Source organism: Canis lupus, chromosome 27, assembly GCF_011100685.1.
Source record: "Canis lupus familiaris isolate Mischka breed German Shepherd chromosome 27, alternate assembly UU_Cfam_GSD_1.0, whole genome shotgun sequence".
Classification (NCBI taxonomy): Eukaryota; Metazoa; Chordata; class Mammalia; order Carnivora; family Canidae; genus Canis; species Canis lupus.
Genome location: NC_049248.1, coordinates 7,179,586 through 7,201,266, shown reverse-complemented (window position 1 = coordinate 7,201,266; position 21,681 = coordinate 7,179,586). Strand labels below are relative to the sequence as shown.

Here is a 21,681-nt window from a genome sequence, read left to right as displayed (position 1 = left end):
AGGGGGGAGAGGGAGGTTAGTGGGGAGGCGGGGTGGCCTACTTTGCTAGCTCAGGTACAAGGGTGGCTCTGCTCTCTGTGGCTGTCCTTGAAAGCATGGCTCCTAAGGGGTGGTTTCCTTTTTAGAGCATAATGGTGGAGAGCATGAGCTTTTGGGTCATGGAAAACTGGGTTCACATCCTGCCTCTGCTTCTGCCTGGGAGGCATGATCTTGACAGTCACTTAGTTTATGTTTGCATTTTCTTCCCTCTAGGAAGGGGGCTATGAGATCTAGCTCAATGAAAGGCATAAAAGGTATACAAGCTGTGTGAAGAGCAGGGTATACAGCAGGTGCTAAATTAATTATCTTCATCCTGGGAGAAGTGCCCTTGCCTGCCACTCTCAGTTCTTTTTAATACTCATAGTGTCAAAATCCTCCCTATTTCTACATATCCCAGGCTTTAAGGATTCAGAGATGGCTAAGGCAGGAGCCCTCTGGCTCAGCAGAGGGGAAACTGTGTGCATCCATTATTATCATAGACATCCGCGAGCATGAAATCCAGTTTTGCTCATAGTGGGAAAGAAAGGTGGTGATCATAGAGATATAATTGGGGTCACAGCTGCAGGGGGTGGCAGCCCGAATCCTAGAACCACAGTCCTTGGCATTGGCGTGTTTCCATGCTTCCACTGAAGCCCTCCTTCCTCTACCCTCTCTTCTAGCGCTGAGCTGCCCCCAGGGCCAGGTGTACCTGCAGTGTGGGACCCCCTGCAACATGACCTGTCGCTCCCTCTCTTACCCGGAGGAGGACTGCAATGAGGTCTGCTTGGAAGGCTGCTTCTGCCCCCCAGGGCTGTACCTGGATGAGAGGGGAGATTGTGTGCCCAAGGCTCAGTGTCCCTGTTACTATGATGGTGAGATCTTTCAGCCCGAAGACATCTTCTCAGACCATCACACCATGTGGTAAGTGCGAGCAGCATGACCAGGGACCTCAGGAATGGCGGAGCTTGTAAGGAAAATGGTCTTCTGGGTCCTTCATTTCACGGTTGGGAAACTGAGGCCCAGGAAGGGAAGTGACTTGCCCTGAGTTGCACAGCTCGAATGATTTCCTTACATCGCTGGAAACTAGAGCAGACTGCCAGTAGGATTTCCCATTTGCCTGTGCTAGGTCTCAGTTTCCCTTTCCAGAACAGTAAATGGGAGGGCTCCCTGTCCCCTCCCCTTTGGCTTCCTGGCAGTGAAAACAGACCACAGCAGGTTTGCCTTACTGGTGCATTGCTATCCTGACCTGCTTCGTGCACTTCCCTGAAAAACAGCTCCAATCCCACATGCTTCGTGTGGTCCTTTGCCGGTCAAGTTGGTTTCACGGTCTGTCACGGTCACAGGAGAAATGGGTAACATGTTTTGTTGGGCACATGCTTCCTTGGCATGTGCTCTGCCCTGGGTGCTAGCCTAGAGGGTGGTGATCTAAAGGTGAACAAGGCACAGTGTGGGTCCCAAGGAAGATGATAGTCTATTAGGGAGACCTGATTATGGACTATTTCAGTCATAAAAGTAGAGAGAATAGTGTGACAAGCCCTAAGGCATCCATCCCCAGCTTCAGTGATTATTAACACTCTTCCATGCTTATTTATCCCCTTCTCCCCTCTTTGGCTGGAATAAAGAAAATCTCAGATATTATGTCATTTCTTTGAAAATATTTCATTATGTATTTCTAACAGATAAGCACTGAAAAAAACCAAACCTAACAGTAATATCATTATTAAGCTAAGTATTTACAACAATTCCTGATAACACCTAATATTCCATCCATCTCCACTTTTCCCTGACTGTCTCAAAATGTCTTTTTATATATAATTGGTTTGTTCAAATCAAAGTCCCAACAAGGTCTGCACATTTGGCATGAAGCTTTTCCTCCTCACTTAGTGAGATGAATTTGTAGTCCTTCCCAATCTCTGGTACCCAAAGCGAGTTGATGACACCTGGAGTAAAATAGTGGTTGTCATTGGACTTGGATGTTGGCAAAATGTGTTTTATCTCCCATCTGGACTGTGGCCTCCCCTAAGAGTAGAAACCATATCTTAGGCCCTGGTTCCCAGCACCTGACACTCTTCTGGCAGAAAATAAGTACAATTAATGTTTGCTGAGATGAAATAACTATTGTTTGGTAGATTTTCCATTTTGTAGACCTAAAAATCTCTACTCATTTGAAGTGGGCAGATTGCTTCCAATTGGAAGGAACTGGAGAAGACAGTGCAGGAGGTAGCTTGGGATTTGAGGAAGATTCTAGCAGTGGGTGTGGGGTAGTCCCATGGGATGGGGGCTTTGGGGTGGAGCTGAGGCCCCAGAGCTAAAGCACACAGGGAGTCTTCCCTCACTCGTCCCCATGGTAAGTCCTCTGGGGGAGCGTGTGTTGTGGGAAGAGAAGAGAAGCCTGGAGGGATGTTGAGGGTCCTTGAAAGATAGGGTGAGGACTTGAGAGGTTTTAAACAGAGAGAAAGTAAACAGTCTGGAGGCATGTGTGTGTGGGGGGAGAGGGTCAGGGAGAAATGAAGGTTGCTGAAGATGGCCCTGAGGCTCTGAACTGGTATGCAAGGGAGGACCAGAAAAGCAAGAGGGCTCTTGCTTGCTTGTTGGTAGAGGGAAGATAATGAGTTTGGTCTTAGCTGAGATGACTGAGTTACCAAGAGGGCATATTGGTGAGCAACGGAAACGGTTGCTAGAATGATGGGTGCAGTTGGAACTTGATGCTGGACAAGATTTGTGGGTATAGTCATGAGAGTAGAGAGCTCTCCAAGGGTGTGGGCCGAGGAGCAGAAAAGGAGACTGAGTCCAGAGCTTGGGGGATGATCAGAGGGCCAGGAGAAGAGAAAGAGGATCCTATGAGAGAGGCCAAAGGAAAAAGGCCAGCAAAAAGGCATAACTAGGGCAGAGCCATATGGTCGAAGTGAAGGAAGCAGGGGATTAATAACATCATTTGGTTTGAGCGTTGGGCCTCAGCCCAGTGGTCATTTTACTGCAGTTGTCCAGCTGTGATTTTTGGGGTGTTTCTTTCTGGGATCTTAAAACAACACTGTTAGGAGGCAAGCATTGCTTTTTTAGTAAAGAATTTGAAGCTTAGAGAGATGACCACTTTCCTAAATCACCTAGCAAGTGAACCCAGGGATTCTTGAACTCTTCACATTACATGGAGAGGAGGCTGTTGAATTTGGTGATCAGATGGTCATGGTGGACCTCATGTTGAAGTAGTATGGTGAGGAAGGAAGCCAGAGGATACGAGGCTGGGGTGACTTGGAGGGCAGGAGGCATATCAGAGGCACAGGAAAGGTTGGAGATGAGGTGTCTTCAGGCCAGTTGTCTGGTCATCAAACAGACATCACAGTAGAGTGCCTGCTTTATTGCAAGCCAAGGTCTGGGTCAGAAGTTGATTATACACCTACCTGCAAGGATTTTCTTTTTTTTCTTTCTAAAAATAAAATCAAGCTTTTGGGTTATGCCCAAATGACAGACAGACTGTGACATTTGGGGGAGGATATCTTTAAATCATGTTTTAATTAGAAACCAGAGGGCACAACTTCTACATGTGTCCAGAGAGGGAAGGGCTGATTCTCTTGCTCATTCAATAAATTTTGATTGAGCAGCAGCCACATTAAAAATATTCAAAATCGTTATATCAGAGAAATACAAATTAAAACTATGCATGTTGGGATCCCTGGGTGGCGCAGCGGTTTGGCGCCTGCCTTTGGCCCAGGGCGCGATCCTGGAGACCCAGGATCGAATCCCACATCAGGCTCCCGGTGCATGGAGCCTGCTTCTCCCTCTGCCTGTGTCTCTGCCTCTCTCTCTCTCTCTCTCTGTGACTATCATAAATAAATAAAAATTAAAAAAAAAATAAAAAAAAAAAAAAAAAAAAAAAAAAAAAAAAAAATAAAACTATGCATGTTACTTCATATCTATTAGAGTGGAAAAATTTGAAATCTGGATAATGCCAAGTGTTGACAGGGCTGCAGAATATGAGGCCCCCAGTCTGCTGCTGGTAGGACAGATATTTGTTCAGATAACTCAGTATCTTTCCAAAACCTAAATCTGATCATAATCACATATGATGACATAACATACCCCTGCTTGGAATCCTTAATATCCTTCCCTTCAGGAAGCTTTAGGATAGAGACCAAATCCCTAAGATGGCCTTCCAGGCCCCATGCACTCAAGCCCCTGTCTACCTCTCCCCTCTCCAGTCCCCTGGCTTTCTTTCATGTGGAAGGGACATCTCTTCCTTCAAGGGAAGGTCAGTTGCACCCCAGAGAGCAATTGGCACAGTATAAACTAAATTAGATATCCATACTTGCTATTCCCACAGCTCTGCTCTGGGGCATGTATACTAAAGAAATTCTCTGGGGCGCCTGAGTGGCTCAGTCATTAAGCATCTACTCAGGTCATGATTCCAGGGTTCTGGAATAGAGCCCTGCATTAGGTTCCCTGCTGAGCTTCTCCCTCTCCCTGTGCCCCTCCACTCCACTCATGGTCTCTCTCTCAAATAAAGAACTAAAATGTTTTTTAAAAATGCTCACACAGACTCTTAAGAGCACATGTTTGAAGATTTTTTTAAAAAGATTTTATTAACTTATTCATGAGAGACAGAGAGAAGGCAGAGACATAGGGAGAGGGAGAAGCAGGTGCCTTGCAGGGAGCCTGATGTGGGACTTGATCCTGGAACTCTGGGATTATGCCCTGAGCCAAAGACAGATGCTCAAGCGCTGAGCCACCCAGGAGTCCCAACGTTTGAAGATGTTAATCACAGTTTTGTTTGTAGTGGTGAGGAGCAGGTGACAATCCGTGCCCATCCCTGGGAGGGTATGTATGTAAAATGTAATGGATGCATACTATAGAGGGTTATCCAGCCTTAGAAGCACCAGGCAAGTAGGTATGTATTCGCAGGATTGAAATTTTTTTTTTTTTTGAGAGAGAGAGAGAATGGGAGGTAGAGAGGCAGAGGGAGAGAGAGAGAGAGAATCTTAAGCAGACTCCATGCTCAGCACAGAGCCTAACACAGGGCTCAATCTCATGACCCTGAGACATCACCTGAGCTGAAATCTAGAGTCAGATGCTTAGTTGACTGGGCCACCCAAATGCCCCAGCAGGACTGAATATTAAAACACGCTGCTAAAGAAAACAGAAGAACAGAGTGTGATAGACAATACTGCTTATAGAATTTAAACATACACATGTGCAAAATAAACACATATTTTATAAGAATATATTCAGGCAGAGATACATGAAACAGAATAAAATTATATTAGTTTTCTTTATTTATTGCTGCATAAAAAATTAACCCCAAATTTAGCAGCTTAAAACAATGAACATGTATAATCTCACCCAGTTTCTAAAGGTCAGGACTCCAGGAGCAGTGTGGCCAGGTGGTTCAGCTCAGGTTGGCTCATAAGGTTGTAGTCAAACTGTTGGCTAGGGCTGCAGTCATCTGGAGACTTGACTGGTGCTGGAAGGTGCATTCCCAGATCATTCTTACGGCTCTCGGCAGAAGGCTTAATTCAGTTTCTTGCCCCATGGACCTCTCCATTGGGCTGCTCATGAACTGGTTTTCCTAGACTGAATAATCCAAGAGAGAGCACCAAGACAGAAGCTGTAGTCTTTCATAACCTAATCTTAAGTGACATATGGTATGTCACTGTTGCCACATACTGTTGGTCACACAGACCAACCTTGGTGCAATAGTTGACACAAGAGTGTGAACACCAGGAGGTCACTGGGGGCCATTTAGGAGATCAGATATCATAAAAATAGTTGCTCATGTTAGGGAAGGGGATAGGGATTAGCAATATATTGAATACTTTATGCAAAGCCTTTTGCAGCTGTCTGCTGAGGAGAAAATGAGCAAGACCAGTCATGGCTTCTACCCTCTTAGATTTTATAGTCCAGTGACAGAAAAAGGTCTTAACTAAATATTAATTCTAATACATGCAAAGTCACAAGGGTGGGAGGAAGAGAGAAGTACATGGTCTATGAGTGCTTGAAATGGGCTAGAGGAAGAGTAGGCAGGGGCTTGAGTGCATGGGGCCTGGAAGGCCATCTTAGGGATTTGGTCTCTATCCTAAGGCCTCCTGAGGGGAAGCTATTGAAGGAATCTGAGCAGGGATGTGACATAATCAGCTTTAGGTTTTGAAAAGATATTTGGGCTTCCAAGAGAAGTGTGTTTTGTACAATAATAGTTGCAGGGACATCATCCATTAGGAGTTTTTGCCTTGTCCAGGTCAGAGGTGGAGTGGCTCATGGCAGTGGAGATAGAGATATTTTGGAGATGAAGTCCAAGGGCTGGGTGATGGGCAGATATAGCGGGTGGGGAGAAGGCGGTATCAGGCTGACCCCTCGTTTGCTGGTTTGTGAAACCGGATGTATGGTGGTATTATGCAGTGTATCAGACCCTGAAGGAGCACTGGCTTTGGTGGTGGTGGTGGGGTGGTCATGACTTCAGTTTTGGACATACGGGGTTTGGAGTCTTTGAGACACCAAGATGGCTGTCATGTAAGTGCTTGAATATATGGATCTCAGGTTCAAGGGAGAGATCCCAGCTGCTAATGTGAATGTGCAAGTCGTCTCTGTCAAAGCAGCTGGGGATGTGGATGACAGCACGGAGTGACAAAAGAGAGCCGAGTGTGGAGCCAGCAGAGGGGTGGGCTTGAAGGAACAACTAGGAACGTAGGAGAAAACCAGGAAAGATTTTTTTCTTTCCCTAGAAGAACAGAAGAGTCACAGTGATGAATACTGTGGGAAGGGATCAGGTGAGAAAAGAACTGAAGAAATTCCATTAGGTTTGGTAACATGGAGGTCATTGGCAACCTTAGCAGGCAGTGTTTTCAATGAGTTATGGGACTTCCCCAAGTTGGAGGGGGCAGAGAGTTAGTGGGAGGTGAGGAAAAAGAGCTGGCAAGTGTCACTGCTCTTGCAAAGCTGGGCTCTGACCTCCTCTCTGCAGCTACTGTGAGGATGGCTTCATGCACTGTACCACAAGTGGAGGCCTGGGAAGCCTGCTGCCCAACCCGGTGCTCAGCAGCCCCCGGTCTCACCGCAGTGAGTACTACCCGCCCTCCCCCCCACCCCCGCCCCCTGCAAGGACTCTTCTTCATCTCCCAGCTGGGTTGCTCTTGTCTTTTTTTTGGGGGGGGTTGGGGGGAGCTGCTCTGTCTGATGTGCACGTGCATTTGGGCTTGGGTCAGGATTGACACAACTTTTGTGTTTGTGTGAGTGACTTTCAGGCCTTGACATGCCTTGGCATGTGTATATCCAAATTACTGAGGCAAGGAGGAATTTTAGGCAGAAAGATCAAGTTATCTGCAAGATGGACTCAGTGAGACTCCTGTTTTGCCCATGGTGACCTTAACCTAATGAGCAGCTGTAAGTTGGTCTCCTTGATTGTGGAGAAGACCACCTCCTTCACTGGCCTCTTTTTTACTCAGGGACATGCTGATAAGGACATCTATCTATCTGTCTATCTATCTATCATCTACCTACTTACCTATCTAATCATTTTAATTTATGTTTTTTTCTTCATCATGATAAATGTACTCTTTAATCCCCATCCACTATTTTCCCTGTATCCCCACCCCTTCCCCTCTGGTAACCAGCTGTTTGTTCTCTATAGTTAAGAGCCTGTTTCTTGGTTTGTCTCTCTCTTTTCTCCTTTGCCTTTTTTTCTTAAATTTCACATATGAGTGAGATCATATGGTATTTGTCTTTCTCTAACATATTTTGCTTGGCATTATACTCTCTAGCTCCATCTGAGTTGTTGCAAATGGCTAGATTTCATTCTTTTTATGACTGACTAATATTCCATTGTACATATATACCACCGCTTCTTTATCCATTCATCTATGGATGGACATGTGGGCTGTTACCATAGTCTACTGTAAATAATGCTGCAGTAAATGTAGGGGTGCATGTATCCTTTTGAAATAGCACTTTCATATTCATTGGGTAAATACCATGTAGTGGAATTATTGGATTGTATGGGAATTCTATTTTTAATTTTTTGAAGAACTTCCATACTGTTTTCCAGAGTGGCTTCACCAGTTTGAATTCCCACCAACAGTGCACGAGGGTTCCTTTTTCTCCACATCCCCACCAACACTTGTTGTTTCTTATGTTGTTGATTTTAGCCACTCTGACTGGTGTGCGGAGGTGATATCTCATTGGAGTTTTGATTTGTATTTCCCTGGCGATGAGTGATGTTGAGCACCTTTTCATGTGTGTGTTGGGCATTTGGATGTCTTTTTTGGAGAAAAGTCTTCTGTCCATATTTTATTTTATTTTTTTTATTTTTTATTTTTTTTTATTTTTATTTTATTTTTTTAAAGATTTTATTTTTTATTTATTCATGACAGTCACAGAGAGAGAGAGAGAGGCAGAGACACAGGCAGAGGGAGAAGCAGGATCCATGCACCGGGAGCCCGATGTGGGATTCGATCCCGGGTCTCCAGGATCGCGCCCTGGGCCAAAGGCAGGCGCCAAACCGCTGCGCCACCCAGGGATCCCCTTCTGTCCATATTTTAATTGGATTATTTGTTTTTTTGGGGTGTTGAGTTATGTCAGCTCTTTATATATTTTGGATACGAACCCTTCATCAGATATGCCATTTGCAAATATCTTCTCCTATTCCATAGGTTGCCTTTTACTTTTGCTGATTGTTTACTTCACTGTGCAGGAGCTTTTTATTTTGATGTAGTCCCAATAGTTTATTTTGACTTTTGTTTCTCTTGCCTCAGGGGACATATCTAGAAAAAAGTGACTACAGCCAATGTCAGAGAGATCACTGCCTGTGCTCTCTTCAAGTATTTTTATGCTTTCAGGTCTCATATTTAGGTCTTTAATGATAAGGACACCTGTTGATTTTTATTTATTTATTTGATGATTTATTTTTAAACATCACAAATAAGATTTTTTATTTGTCACCATTAACTGTCTTAATTTTAAACCGATTCTTGGACTGGTGGCTATATCCATCAGCTCATTCAACTTTAGCACCGGTCTCATTCCCAGTAGTTTTTCCAGAAAAACTACTACCTTCACATGAAGCTCTAGGAGCTTTCCCAATTCAAACTTGGGCTTCTTCAACATTTTTGCTTTTCTAACAAAGATATCATGGAGTGGGTAAATAGACTGACAAGTCTTTTCTAGATCTTTTCTGACACTGTCTGGAATCAATTTATTGACCACTCCTTTCAAGAAGGACACCTGGTTAGAAAGCTTTTCAGATGGATTTGAAAGAAGGGAGTTGAGACTCTTGGTTCTCAGTTTAAGGTCCTAATAGTAGCTACACTGGTTAAGGACAAGGCACAGAAGGGAGAAGGGGCTGACCTGGCACTGATGGGACCATATTCATGCTTATGAATCAGAGAGAACTAATTGGCTTCCAGAGGGATCCGTGCCTCGAAAGGACTGTCCCAGAAGGAGAGGGATGACTTTAGGCAGATAAATGGGCCAATTTCAACCTCCAGCTTGACCACTTCTCTCTGCCTTTCACTTCTCTCAACACCCCACCTCTCCCAGTGACCCATATGTGTGCTATACATTCGTTCTCCAGTTTGGCCCAGGTAAGAAGTCAGGCTGCTTATGTGACTGATTGGGGAGCATCTCTCAGCCTTGAGCCGGGGTGAGATCCCAAGCACATGGGTGGCTCAGACATTGAAATCAGAACTTAAAATCTTGTCTTTTTCTATTCAGGCTGCCGTAGCAAGACACCACAGACTAGGTGGCTTCACTGTGAGAAATACAGAAATGTATTTCTGTGTTCTTAGTGTAAATGTCTTGCAGTTGTAGAGGCTGGAAGTCTAAGCTCAGGGTGCCGGCAAGATCAGGTGTAGGTTGCAGGCTTCTCCTGTGTCCTCAGAGGGCAAGAGGGGCTGATGAGCTTGTGGGGGACTGTCTTCATTAGGGCCCTAGCCCCATCTGTGAAAGCTCTACCCTTATGGCCCTCTTACTTCCCAAAGGGCTCACTTCCTATCACCACTACTTTTGGGGTCAGAGTATGATTTTTGGGGGAGGGACATTCAGTCCATAGCAGGCACAAGGGTCACCTAGTCCCTCTGCTCCTCTCCCTGGTGGTTGCTCGTGTCCCCATCCTTTTGGGTGTTTTCTAGCCTGTGGTCTCTGGAAGGTGCTGATTTTTGAAGTCAGGAAGCTCCAAAATTTTTGTGCAATTTGGAAGATCCACTTAGTCTTTTAGGGTTTCGTTTTCCTAACAAAAGTTTCTGTATAAAAATAAGGCTAGAGCTTGTCCACAGGAGATAATAAGTGCTCTATATGGTAAGATATAAATGCCGTGAGGTGCATTTATTTCTCTAAATCCAAGTTTTTGAAAGGAAAGTATTGTATCAGTCATCTGCTGTCATCATTTACTCAATCAGCTGTCAATACCTGATTGTCAGGAAATATGATATGTCTGTGAACAAAGGAGATAGAACCTCTGTTTTCATGGAACAGATATTCTGATATTCTAGTGTGGGGGAAGAGGGGTGCGGGCAATCAACAAGTAAGTAAAATAGATAGCATATCAGAGAGTGGCGATAGAGGAGATCAGATGGAGGATGACAAAGCAGGGAGGGCAAGGAGGAGTGCCAAGGGACAGAGTATAGCAAATTTAAAAAGAGTGATGGGTGGCTAGAGGCTGGACAGAGGATGGGAGCCATGGGAGCAAAGTCCCCCTTAAAGATTTTGTGGCTAAATTAGTTGTGACCATTTTATGAATAGTCCATTTGGGGCCACAGAGGTTCCTTTTGAGCACCCAATGCAGGTCCTTTAAAGCCTAGGCCTGGACATTCCCACAGTGCATCCTGATTTCATGCAACCTGCTACGGTGGGTTCAAGGGGCATGAGGAGCGTGGGCTGACATAGGGATGCGGAGAGCAGGAGAGGCGCCTTCAATATTGGCAAAGGTCAGGGGCTCAGTTGAGTAGATGAGGTGGCCATCCAGCCTCACGGGGAGGTGGGGAGCACCTAATCCCAGGGAAGGGGGAAGCTGGGTCTCTGGAAGTGATTGACTGCAATGGGGTGGGTGTGGGGGTACCTAGGAGAGTGGAAGGGAGATCCATTCACTCCTTTACTTTTTCCTACCCACAAGGCAAAAGGAGCCTGTCCTGTCGGCCCCCCATGGTCAAGTTGGTGTGTCCCGCTGATAACCCGAGGGCTGAAGGACTGGAGTGTGCCAAAACCTGCCAGAACTATGACCTGCAGTGCATGAGCACAGGCTGTGTCTCCGGCTGCCTCTGCCCGCAGGGCATGGTAAGCCATCCCTGCCACGGGGTGGGGGTGGGCAGCTTTGCATTTTCCTGCGGGCACAACTTGGATATGGTGGTTCTGGAGCAGAGAGAGGAAAAACCAGGAATGGTAAGGGGGTGGGGGTGGTGGCTGGTGGAGGTGGTGATGGGGGCAGGGGTTGGGGGGAGTCTCCTGGGGCTGACTCAGCTGACAGAGCTGGAAAGGGAGGTGGTGGGAAGGTGTCTGGAGTCCACCTGATGTGGTCTGACAAAAACACAGGAACTTAGTGCACAGAGGTGCCATAGGAAGCAAAGTGTGTTATTTCCAGAAAATACTTACAACTGGAGACAGGCATTTCCCCTGGGATTTTCCCAAGAACATGCAGGAAGAGGAGAGGGCACATGCACATATTTGCATATTATTTGCATATAAAGGCCAGCCCCAAGTCCCTTCCTCTTCTTTTTTTTTTTTTTCCCCTTCCTCTTCTTGAGACTTCTTTTCCTCAACCATAAAGTGAGTCAAGAGGTCTTGGCCAGCTCTTAACATCCAGTGATTCTGGGGCTGGGGTTGCTGACATGCAGCCTGTGGCCAGCAGCTCCCCGAGTGCCTTGCATTGTTCAAGACAGGCCGGTTTGCCACCACCCGGCTATGGATTGCTGCTGGTGGCAGTGATCTGAGTGTGCCCAGGCTCCTAGCCTCCCTCCCAAGTCTGCTTGTAGGCTGGTTATGTTTAAATACATTACAGCAGTCCCCCTACCCGTGGCTAGCTACCTACCGTCAACTGTGGTCCAGAGGCAGACACCTGTCATAGCCTAACGCTTTGTCTCAGTCATCTTCTGTTGTCTCATAACGAAGGCATCTTATTCTCACATCATCTCATCACAAAGGCATGTTATCATCTCACATCAGCACCAGAAGAAGCGTGAGTGGGTACCATACAGTAAGCTACTTAGACCACAGTCATATAACTTTTATTATAGTCCTATAATTGTTTTATTTTTAGTTATTGCTCTTCATCTCTTACTGTGCCTGATTTGTAAATTAAACTTTATCATAGGTGTGTGCATATAGGGGATGAAACAGTATATGTGGGGGCTCGGTACTCTGCGACTGCTGCATACATGTTGTTATTCTTGTTATACTGCAGGTTATAACTTCTGGGTTTTTATCTTTCAAAAGCATCATGTCTTCTTGCTTTCCCTGTGATTTTCCATACCCAAAATGAGTAGGGTGGGGCTGGGGCAGGAGTTGTAGAGGTCAAAATGGGAGGGAGTAGGATGGCTCTCACACAACCCTATAGGGTGTCAGTGATGTCCAGGCCTTGGCTTGGGGGGCGGGGTCCTGGGCCGTGGGTGCTGCCCGTATCCTCTGGGGGGAACTGGGACCTATCACTGGTGGCCCTCAGGCAGGCTGTGCATTGGAGTATGTGCAGGGCAGGTGATTTATCTCCTTTCTTCCACCCTTCCTCAAGGATAGAGAGACCAGCTGTTCACTTTCCCTGAGGTGTTCTCCTCTGCCTTTGCCTCTGATGATTCTGAACTGTCTTTTCTACTGGGAGAACTAGAGATTGGCCATGGAGCACCCCCAACCTGAAAGGTCTTGTTTGGTGCGTTTGCAGAAGGTGGCTATTCAAGGATGCTAAAGAAGGAGGGGAGACTCAGAGCTGGGGAGAGGCAAGAAATAAGATAGGGGAGAGGAAGCTTCTATATTGCTCTTATTTGACTGTCCTTTCACTGTACCTGGAGGAGAAATTCTCCAGACATCAGACAAGTCTCTGGTAAGAAAAGGGGCTTCACTCAGGGAATTATGTCAACATCAGAGACCCTTTTAAATAAACCTTTTTCTTCCCCCCAGTGAAGCAAACAGTACAGATCATCTTAGACAATAACCACAACAGTTGCATCACGGTCCCAAATCCCCAGTGGAGAGAGAAACCCCATGCATAGGATGTGGACACACTGTCGGGAGCTCACTGGCATCCCGAAGCCTCTGGCACACACTCTGAGGACAGTCTTTGGGTATCTGTCACACAATGAGCTGACTCTAACCTCAACTGCAGGGGATTCTAAACTCAAGAGCTTGGAGTCTAAGAGATTGGATTATTTTCACAACTGCTTCATGACGATGCTGATCGTTGAGGCCAAATTCGGCAGAGCAGAAAAGTTGGTGATTTATGAAGTGCGCAGTGTGCTGGCTGCTGCACCGGACACGTGTTCCTGGCCGCAATGCAAAGACAAAGGAGCTGTGTGGGCCTGTGTGATGCTGTAGACATCCTACCCAGGGGTGTTTCTCCGTGTAGCCTGTCCCCTGTGGGAGGTGTGAGGACGTGGCACGGGCCTGAGGGTTTGGGGGAAGAGGTTGGGGATTCTGCATTCTGGGGACTTGAAAGGGGGCCGGGGTGGGTGTGGGGGTGGGGTGGGGCAGGAGCTCTTGCTGGGGGCAGATCTAGGAGAGCAGAAAGAGCACCTGAGTAGGAACAGGGCAGGGCCACACTCTCTGTTCAGGCTTCACTTGCCCTTGGGTGAGCGTTCCTTCTTTCTCTGAGCCTTGATTGCCTTATCTGTGTCATGGGTGGATAATTCCTGTTCATAATTCCTGCAGCGTTGGCTGTGGGCCCAAAGGGGTTGTAGGTGAAAGTGCTTACAGTATCTTAGGGATAGCTTTGATTCTTTTCATCAGTAATCGAAGCTCAGTCTCAGAGACTCTGCTGACCTCCTCCTTCTCCTCTGGTCCCCAGGAGAGATCTGTGCAGGGCCTGTTTTCTTAAAATTTCAATCTGTCTTAGCCAAAGCTTTTATAAATACAATAGAAATGAATGATCAGAAAAAAGAAATAAAAAAGCAAAGACATACAAAATATGAGCTCACCTCCGCCCTATTTTTATTAGATTTAACAGATGTGATGTATGACTCAGGCGAATTGCCGTATGATTTTCCCAGGCCTTATTCCATTTGTGTCCTCACATCATCACAGATCGGCACTGGTGTAGTGGACCACGCTTTGAGCAGCGCTGCTCTTGGTTGAGGATTGCCTCTCTCCATACAAGGCATCTCTGGGCATCCACTGCAAGGCCAACAGCAGCATCTGCCTGAAAGCATTGGGAATAGATTGGGAGTCCCCCCCTCTCTGCAGTTTATGCTAGGCTTGGCACCTGCTTAGAGCTGGGGTTTTCTGGCCACGTCATCTGCTCCTACCACTGGTGCAAAGGTCTCCTTGCATGAAACACAGTAGGGGAATACGTTTGATAAGGGGTTGATGCCCTGATAAATGGTTGGTTTATCAGGAAAAGAAGCTGCATGGAAAAGGCATTGAGTTGGAGTCCCATCCTTTCAGGTATGACTCCTGGCTCCTGACATTTACTTAACAGAGTGGCAAGTTGCTTAAAATCTTTGACTCTGACTTTTCTGATCTGTAAAACTGGGTTAGAAGGGTGGTTGGGAGGACGGGAGATGACAGTGGCAGGGTCATGGGAGTTGCTTAGTAAGTGGTACTTTGATGACTGCTGTTAGAAGCTTGTGGAGGAAAACCATGAATCATATTGTGAAAGGAGAGATGCTATAGGAAATTAGCACATGCTGGGAGCAATTTTAAGACCTCAGTGTCCACATTCAGAGGCCCAGGAGACCAATAAAATAAGGGAGTTGCTTCGGAAAAATTTCCGACTTTTTCTTCAATACAAAAATTCTGGAGTGGATTTGCCTTTGTTGGAATATTACCCACTTTCACCACAAGGTGACAGCAAAGCACAACCCACTGCCCAGCTTGCTCATCCAGCCACCGTGTTAATTCTGAAGGAGCATCATCCAGTGGTGGAGTAAGAGCCCTAAAGACTCATGATTTCTCTCTCTCTTTTTAAAAGATTTTACTTATTTATTCAGGAGAGGCAGAGACATAGGCAGAGGGAAAAGCAGGCTCTCTCCGGGGAGCCTGATGTGGGACTTGATCCCAGGACCCTGGGATCACGAACTGAGCCAAAGGCAGACGCTCAACCACTGAGCCACCCTGGTGCCCCAAGGCTCATGATTTCAACCCCTTCTATTCACACAAGAGTCTGAGGAAAGATAGGAACCAGAACCACTCAAGGCTACATAGTGATATAGTGGAAACCCTGGTTTCCTGAGTCCCAGACTGGGCTCCTTCATCCCTATTTGCCTCCCTCCCTTCCTTGAGGTGGTCTTGGAAAATGTGGTACCCCTGTCTGGGAGATGCTCACTTACCCTCTGAAATCTTGTAGTGACACTTTCCTAGCTGGTATCCAGTTCTGTTACTATTAGGAAGCCTTTGGCAACTGGGAAACCTGTTCCTTTCTCTGGTACTTTGATGCCTAGTTTTCTCACTGGCCCAGTATGAAGACTAAAAAGACTCTGGCACTGCTTTTTGAAATGTAGAGTTCGGGGCTCCAGGGCCCATCCAGGGTGGGCCTCCCATGTGGGCACTGTAAATCCCAAGAGATGTAATTTTAAAAGGCCCAAAAAGCCATTCTGTCTCAAAAGTATAATAAATATTTGTCACCTACTCAGGCTTACTGACATATAATGAGCACAAATTCATTTTGGTTAACAAGCAGGAGTTTTAGAGAAGACTACAGCCTTATAAATCCTCATAGCAAGTCATTCACAGCTTAGTATGAGTTATTTAATCAGTGTCTTTCTACCTTAGCAAACATCTAGTTGAAATCAGCTGTATTGAGCTGGAAGTATTGATGGGTAGAGAGAACACATGATAGTTGGAAGGCAAAAAAGATTTTGGAGAATGGGGCAGTATGGTGTTCGTGTATGGGGGCGGTGGGGGAGGATGGGGCCTTTTCAGAGAAGAGTAACAAAGTAAATTTTTTTTCTGTTTCATAATTTTTCTTGGGGCTGCCCCAAGACCTAGTACCATGTTCTTGACATGAACTCAAGATGTCCCTAGTTGATGAATAGTGACAATGCTTTCTGCCTGTTTTTCTGAAGTCTTAGAAAGGCATTCATCAACTTTATCTTATCCTTCTCATGTCTCAAAGGGACAAACATTAGGCAGAGATGGTTCTCTTCATTTTAAACATGATGTTTAAGTGATTTTCCACAAACTCCAGGTAGGGACTGCTATCCTGGCTTACCCTATGTGTCTGACCAGTCTTCATCTAGATCCTGTTCATGCCCTGTGTTGTACCTTTATCCTTTTTATCTCCAGGGATTTTTTTTAATGCTTGAGGACTCTCTGGGTGTTTTTGGCTGGGCTGGTGTTATTTGATCTTCTCTCCCAAGTCAGAGCTGGTAATAAGGTATGGCCTGGAAACCTTCTTTTTTCATTTAAAGGTTATGCTTTGTCCCCTCTCCAGTTCTGGCTTATGGATTTAACTCTACACCCCTCCTGTCTTTATAGCAGTCCTCATCCAGAACCAAGGTCCTAATTTAATACTGTAATCCATCAGTAAGTCAGGGCAGAGAGGAGCCATATAGTTTATCAGTGAGAGCGCAGAAATAGCAAGTGGCAGCTGTGGCAGTGGTGGCATTATCTCACGATCATGCTGGGATTTAAATTTATGTCCATTGGAGGAGAGCTGGGACGCACCTCTGGGCCAGGAGAAGGGCTATGTGAGCTATGGGTGTGCAGGACTTTTTGTCAATAGGCTGAATATCCTAAAGAGAGGTATAAAAACATCCAGCGTGCAGACCAGGAGGTGTGGGAGCCTCCAACCAGGCTGCCCGGAGGGGAAGGGGTGGTGCATGTTCTGCTAAGGACAGGTGAGGTTAGCAAGGCTCTGTTTCCTGGAATCCATCCCCATGCATCACTTTTGTCTCACATAATGTTTCCAGTAAGGAGACTTCTAGCCTGGTCTCCATCAGCTGGAGGTGTGGGCATTGGAGAGCACAAGCTTCCCCAGCGGATGCATCCATCATTCTTACTACTTAGCCACTAGGTGGCAGGCCTCAGACTCATGTCAGAGCTGATGAAGCTTGGCATGGGGGGTGGATATGTGGAAATGAACCCCAGTTGTAACAGCTGCTGAAGGCTGTGGTAGGGAGACCTTCGCCGCCCCCTCCCTGTTCCTCCCAAGCTGCCATCTTCCCTACTGGGTCCTTCTTAGAAGAACAGGGCCCGGCTGACCTGCCCCTCTTCCTCATTCTGTCTCCTACCCTCCCCCTTCACTTAGGAGTTGAGGACTTAGGGTTGACTGAAGGTGGTGGTTACCATAGCGGAGGTTATTCTTCCCATCCCCTTCCAACACACACACACACACACACACACACACACACACACACACACACACACGACTTTTGCCTATGGTCCCTGCCCTGTTCCCAGGGCTCTATCCAGTTCCAAGCCCTGGGAACTCACACTTGTCTGGGGAGTGACTGGAGCACACAGATCCTGACATACAGACCAGGAGCTTCTCACTCCTTGGATAGCTCTGGAACCAAGGTCTGTTCACGTGAAGGTGACCCAGAGCTCTTTTAGATGACCACCATTAGGCCATCCCCAGAGCGGACGTCCAGGGCTGCCTTCTGAAGTTGGGACAGAAGCATATTTACATGCTAGGGTCAGAGTGGGTTTGGATAGCTCTTGCTGAGCCTACTAGGGCCGGTGGGTCTTAGTTCTTTTTTCCCCTGGCCCCTACAGACCTGAGGAATGTGACATGCTCACGTCCTTCGTGGGTGGAGGGCAGGGAAGCAGAGCATACCCCAGTGGAGGGGGTGTCAGAATCTCAGGGGATGGGGTGAGGAGTGGGCTTGTGGGGCTTGACTATGCCCCAGACTCCCCTTTGGTCTATCCCTACCTATGGCCAGTATGCGACCTTCACCTCCACTGTACTAAATGCACTTAAATTTTACAAAATATATTGTCCATCTTTTTTATTGTAAACAACACATGCTCATTGATGAGCATTTGGAAAACAATTTTAAAAACCAAAGAAGAAACTAACATTCTCTTTTTCTTCTATTTCACCCTTCCAGTTGGTTGGAACTTCTGTATTTCCTTCTAGTCTTTTTTTGACATATATGTATATATATGTATATATATGTATATAGTTTTGGTACATATATAGTTCTATAATTGGGACCATATGTATATACAGTTTTTCCCTGTTGTAAACAGGGTCAGTATTTCTCACAGCATTTAAAAAAATATTTTATTTATTCATGAGAGATGCACAGAGAGAGGCAGAGACATAGGCAGAGAGAGAAGCAGGCTCTGTGTGGGGAGGAGCCTGATGTGGAACTTGATCCCCGGATCCTGGGATCATGACCTGCTGTCTTCCCAGCAGGGCTTCAGATCACTCACTGTGGCCCCCAGGACATTTGGATTCCTTTCCTTTAGGTCCGGCATGAAAACAGGTGTGTGGCGCTGGAAAGATGTCCCTGCTTCCACCAAGGCCAAGAGTACGCCCCAGGAGAAACCGTGAAAATTGACTGCAACACTTGGTGAGGCCTGAGAGAGGCTTTCCTGGGGACCGAGCCGTTGGGGTGGAGTGAGCCGGAGTGGGGATGCGGGGGCCAACATGGCCACAGGACCTCTGACACTTGCCTCCAGCACCCTGTGGGAATGTGGTTATTCTTTCCTTTTCTCTGTGCCTCTGTTTCTCTATCTGTAAAGTGGGGAGAATCTTTGTCCTCACCTGTGCTCACCCTGCATAGACACTCTCCCGGAGAGTAGTGTTTCCAAGAAGGACCTTGGCCCGTATTGATCAATACACATGCGGCCAAACTGCCAAGAGGCACAGGCTTTGAAGGGTCCCTCTCTGGCCTTCTGCTGCCCCCTAAGCATACTGCAAGTGTGCTTGTCACAGCATGGTTTGAAAAGGACCTTCTGCAGGTGGTTGGTTTTCTCCTTCCTTCTCCGTGGCTACTCTTCATTGGCCTTTTGCTCTGCTCACGCACCATGCTGTGACTTCTGGGTTGCGCACAGCTTTAGGGAGAGGCGCACGTGGACAGAGGCAGGAAGGGCTGGGAACTGGAAGGGGCTTCGCTGTCTCTCAGGCCTGAGGTCTGAGCTTACCACTTCTGACGCACAGAGTGGGCTTCCTGATGTCAGCTCTGGTTACAGACTGGTGGGGGGGGGGATGGGGTGCTGTGGTAGTGGGCAAATCACTGTAGATTTAAACATAGCTGTGAAAAAAAATAAACATAGCTGTGTACACACAAAATCTCTCCTGGCAGAAGTTGCTGGTTAATCACTATTTTTCCAGCTCAGAACTTTGCTGGTGTTGTGTCTTGTTCTCCCCATTAACCTTAGAAGGCTCTCAGCCTCAGTGTCTCTGTTCTGTAGAGACCCCATGGCCACTCAGGCAATTTCCAGGGAGGCTGAACTTTAGCAAATCCATAGTGGGTGGTCTTCAGAGGATCTGGACCTCTTCTCCTGGCTGCCCGATCCCCTTGGGTGACCTGTTTGCTTCATTGCCTCCCTTCCCCCCTTGGAACAGGAGAGCAGTGTGGCTTCCCTCTCTCCTTCTTCACCCTATGCTCTAAAAATGTGACAGTTTATGACTGCAAACTGCCCCCCCCCATCCACACCCTATAGGTGGTGGCATCCTACACTTCTAGAGGCTTCCTGAAGGGTGCCACTCTGGTGGCACCCCAGAGTGGTCTGCATTCCTTCATTGTCTCTCGTTCCCCCATGCCCAGAAGAGCCCTCACCTCATGTTACCCATCTGGTCATCCTGGCCATTACTGTTCCTAGTGTCTGTCGGGACCGGAAGTGGAACTGCACAGACCATGTGTGTGATGCCACTTGCTCTGCCATCGGCATGGCGCACTACCTCACCTTCGACGGACTCAAGTACCTGTTCCCTGGGGAGTGCCAGTATGTTCTGGTGCAGGTGAGAGGGATGGAGGGCAGGGGTGCTGTTTGTCTCTCTGTGGGACTGGGAGGTGCTGACTGCCCTTTGGGGGTTTCTGGGTCAGATTCTGCTATTCCTTCTGTAGAAACAGCTCTGGAGCTCATTTCTACTGGAGCAATTTTCCAGCTCCTAAAAGAGGTGCCTGAAACTCAGAGCTATGGTCTGTCTTCCTTCAGCTGACATGGAGACTTACAGGGTGGAAGCTCATTTGTTGACCGGGCCGTGTGTAGGGGCCCGGCTATCATCAGCCCAAGTTAGCACTGACATGGACTTAGATAAACACACTGGTTGCTTTTGGCAGACACAGCATCAGTCAGGATGCACAGTGGGGAGGGGAGCCAGGGCTGGACTGGACTGAGCCCCCTCACCCTCCCTGCTAGTGCCCTGGTGTGTGGCCCAGGACGAAGGGACACTGGGAATAGTCCCTGGAGTTGGCTTCCCGCCCTATGATCCTGTCGTCCACCATTTCCATTCCTAACCTAGTACAATTCAGAAGGCGGGGCGGGGGAGGAGTCATACTGCCCAGGAAATCCTAACCGGTGAGTGAGGACCCCAGTCCCTCTGCCTTCCTCTCCCCACTGTGTGGATTCCTGTAAACTTTTCTTGCTCGTTGACACCAAAGTGAGTAAGCAAGGAGGTATGAGTGCTTTTCTTATGGGGGTGAGACAACTTGACTCTGTGAAGCTTTAAAACAAATGTGGTCTCTCTGTCTCCATTCTCGGGAGGAGGGGCAGGGGCTTGGCATGGTCTGAAGGGAGGACCACAAACCCATAGAAGCCTCAGCCCCAGAGACAGAGCTGAGGGGCTCCATGAGTCAGGCAGTGAGAGTGTCTGAGCATGCATGTATGCAGAGCATGCTGGGAGTGGGGCAGGATCAGTGACAGCACTGAACAGCTGTGCACAGAGCATGCTGGGAGTGAGCATCGGCACTAACCAAGCCTCTATCTCCCATATCCCAGTGTGGCCCCAGAGAGGCATGCAGCATTCTGGGGAGACAGACAAGTCATGCACATCATGACATGGTTTTACTGACACTTATGAACGTGGTGTGTACCCCCTTTTAGAGCTTTCGTACATATTATGTGTGGCAGCCCGTCTTTTGATTATCTGCCTCCCAATCTTGGTAGCAAAAGATGAGGTGACACCAGTCCTGGGGCCCAACCATCCAGCCAATTTTAAATGTGAGCACCCAGAAAACATGACTAGACTGATTTAGCGCAATGAAAAGGAGCTGGTCAGATCTGCTGCTCTCCAGCTTTCCCCCTGCCCAGCCAACGCTTTCCCAAGTGGGCCAGTTTTAGAGTCCCTTTCAAATTGTGCTTCTTTGTGGTTGCTCGTTTTCCTTCACAGCCAGTCCTGTTGTGCCCTACTGATACTCTTCCCTGGATCCTCCCCTTTCTCCCTTCTTCCTTTAGGAGATATTATCAAGATTTGAATCTTTTTTAGCCAAATCTCAGTTGATGACAAGAACCATTTATAAAGCTCCTATACCTTTGTTCCCTCATTTATCCTTCACAATCCCATTAACTCAACACAGACCCATTTAACCTCTAAATCCCACTAAGTTCGCTGATCCTGTCTTTTAGAGGGGCAGATTGTATGTGTGTATGTGTGTG

The 21,681-nt window shown here is 47.2% G+C and overlaps 1 protein-coding gene across 1 annotated transcript in view; it reads left to right on the top strand.

The window, feature by feature from the left end:
- VWF (von Willebrand factor) overlaps positions 1-21,681 on the top strand; it is a 138,067-nt gene that overhangs the window by 56,422 nt on the left and 59,964 nt on the right. Inside the window, 5 exon segments of the mRNA NM_001002932.1 lie at positions 699-939; positions 6,968-7,062; positions 11,108-11,268; positions 18,547-18,650; positions 19,906-20,044. Coding sequence (NP_001002932.1) covers positions 699-939; positions 6,968-7,062; positions 11,108-11,268; positions 18,547-18,650; positions 19,906-20,044 — 740 coding nt within the window.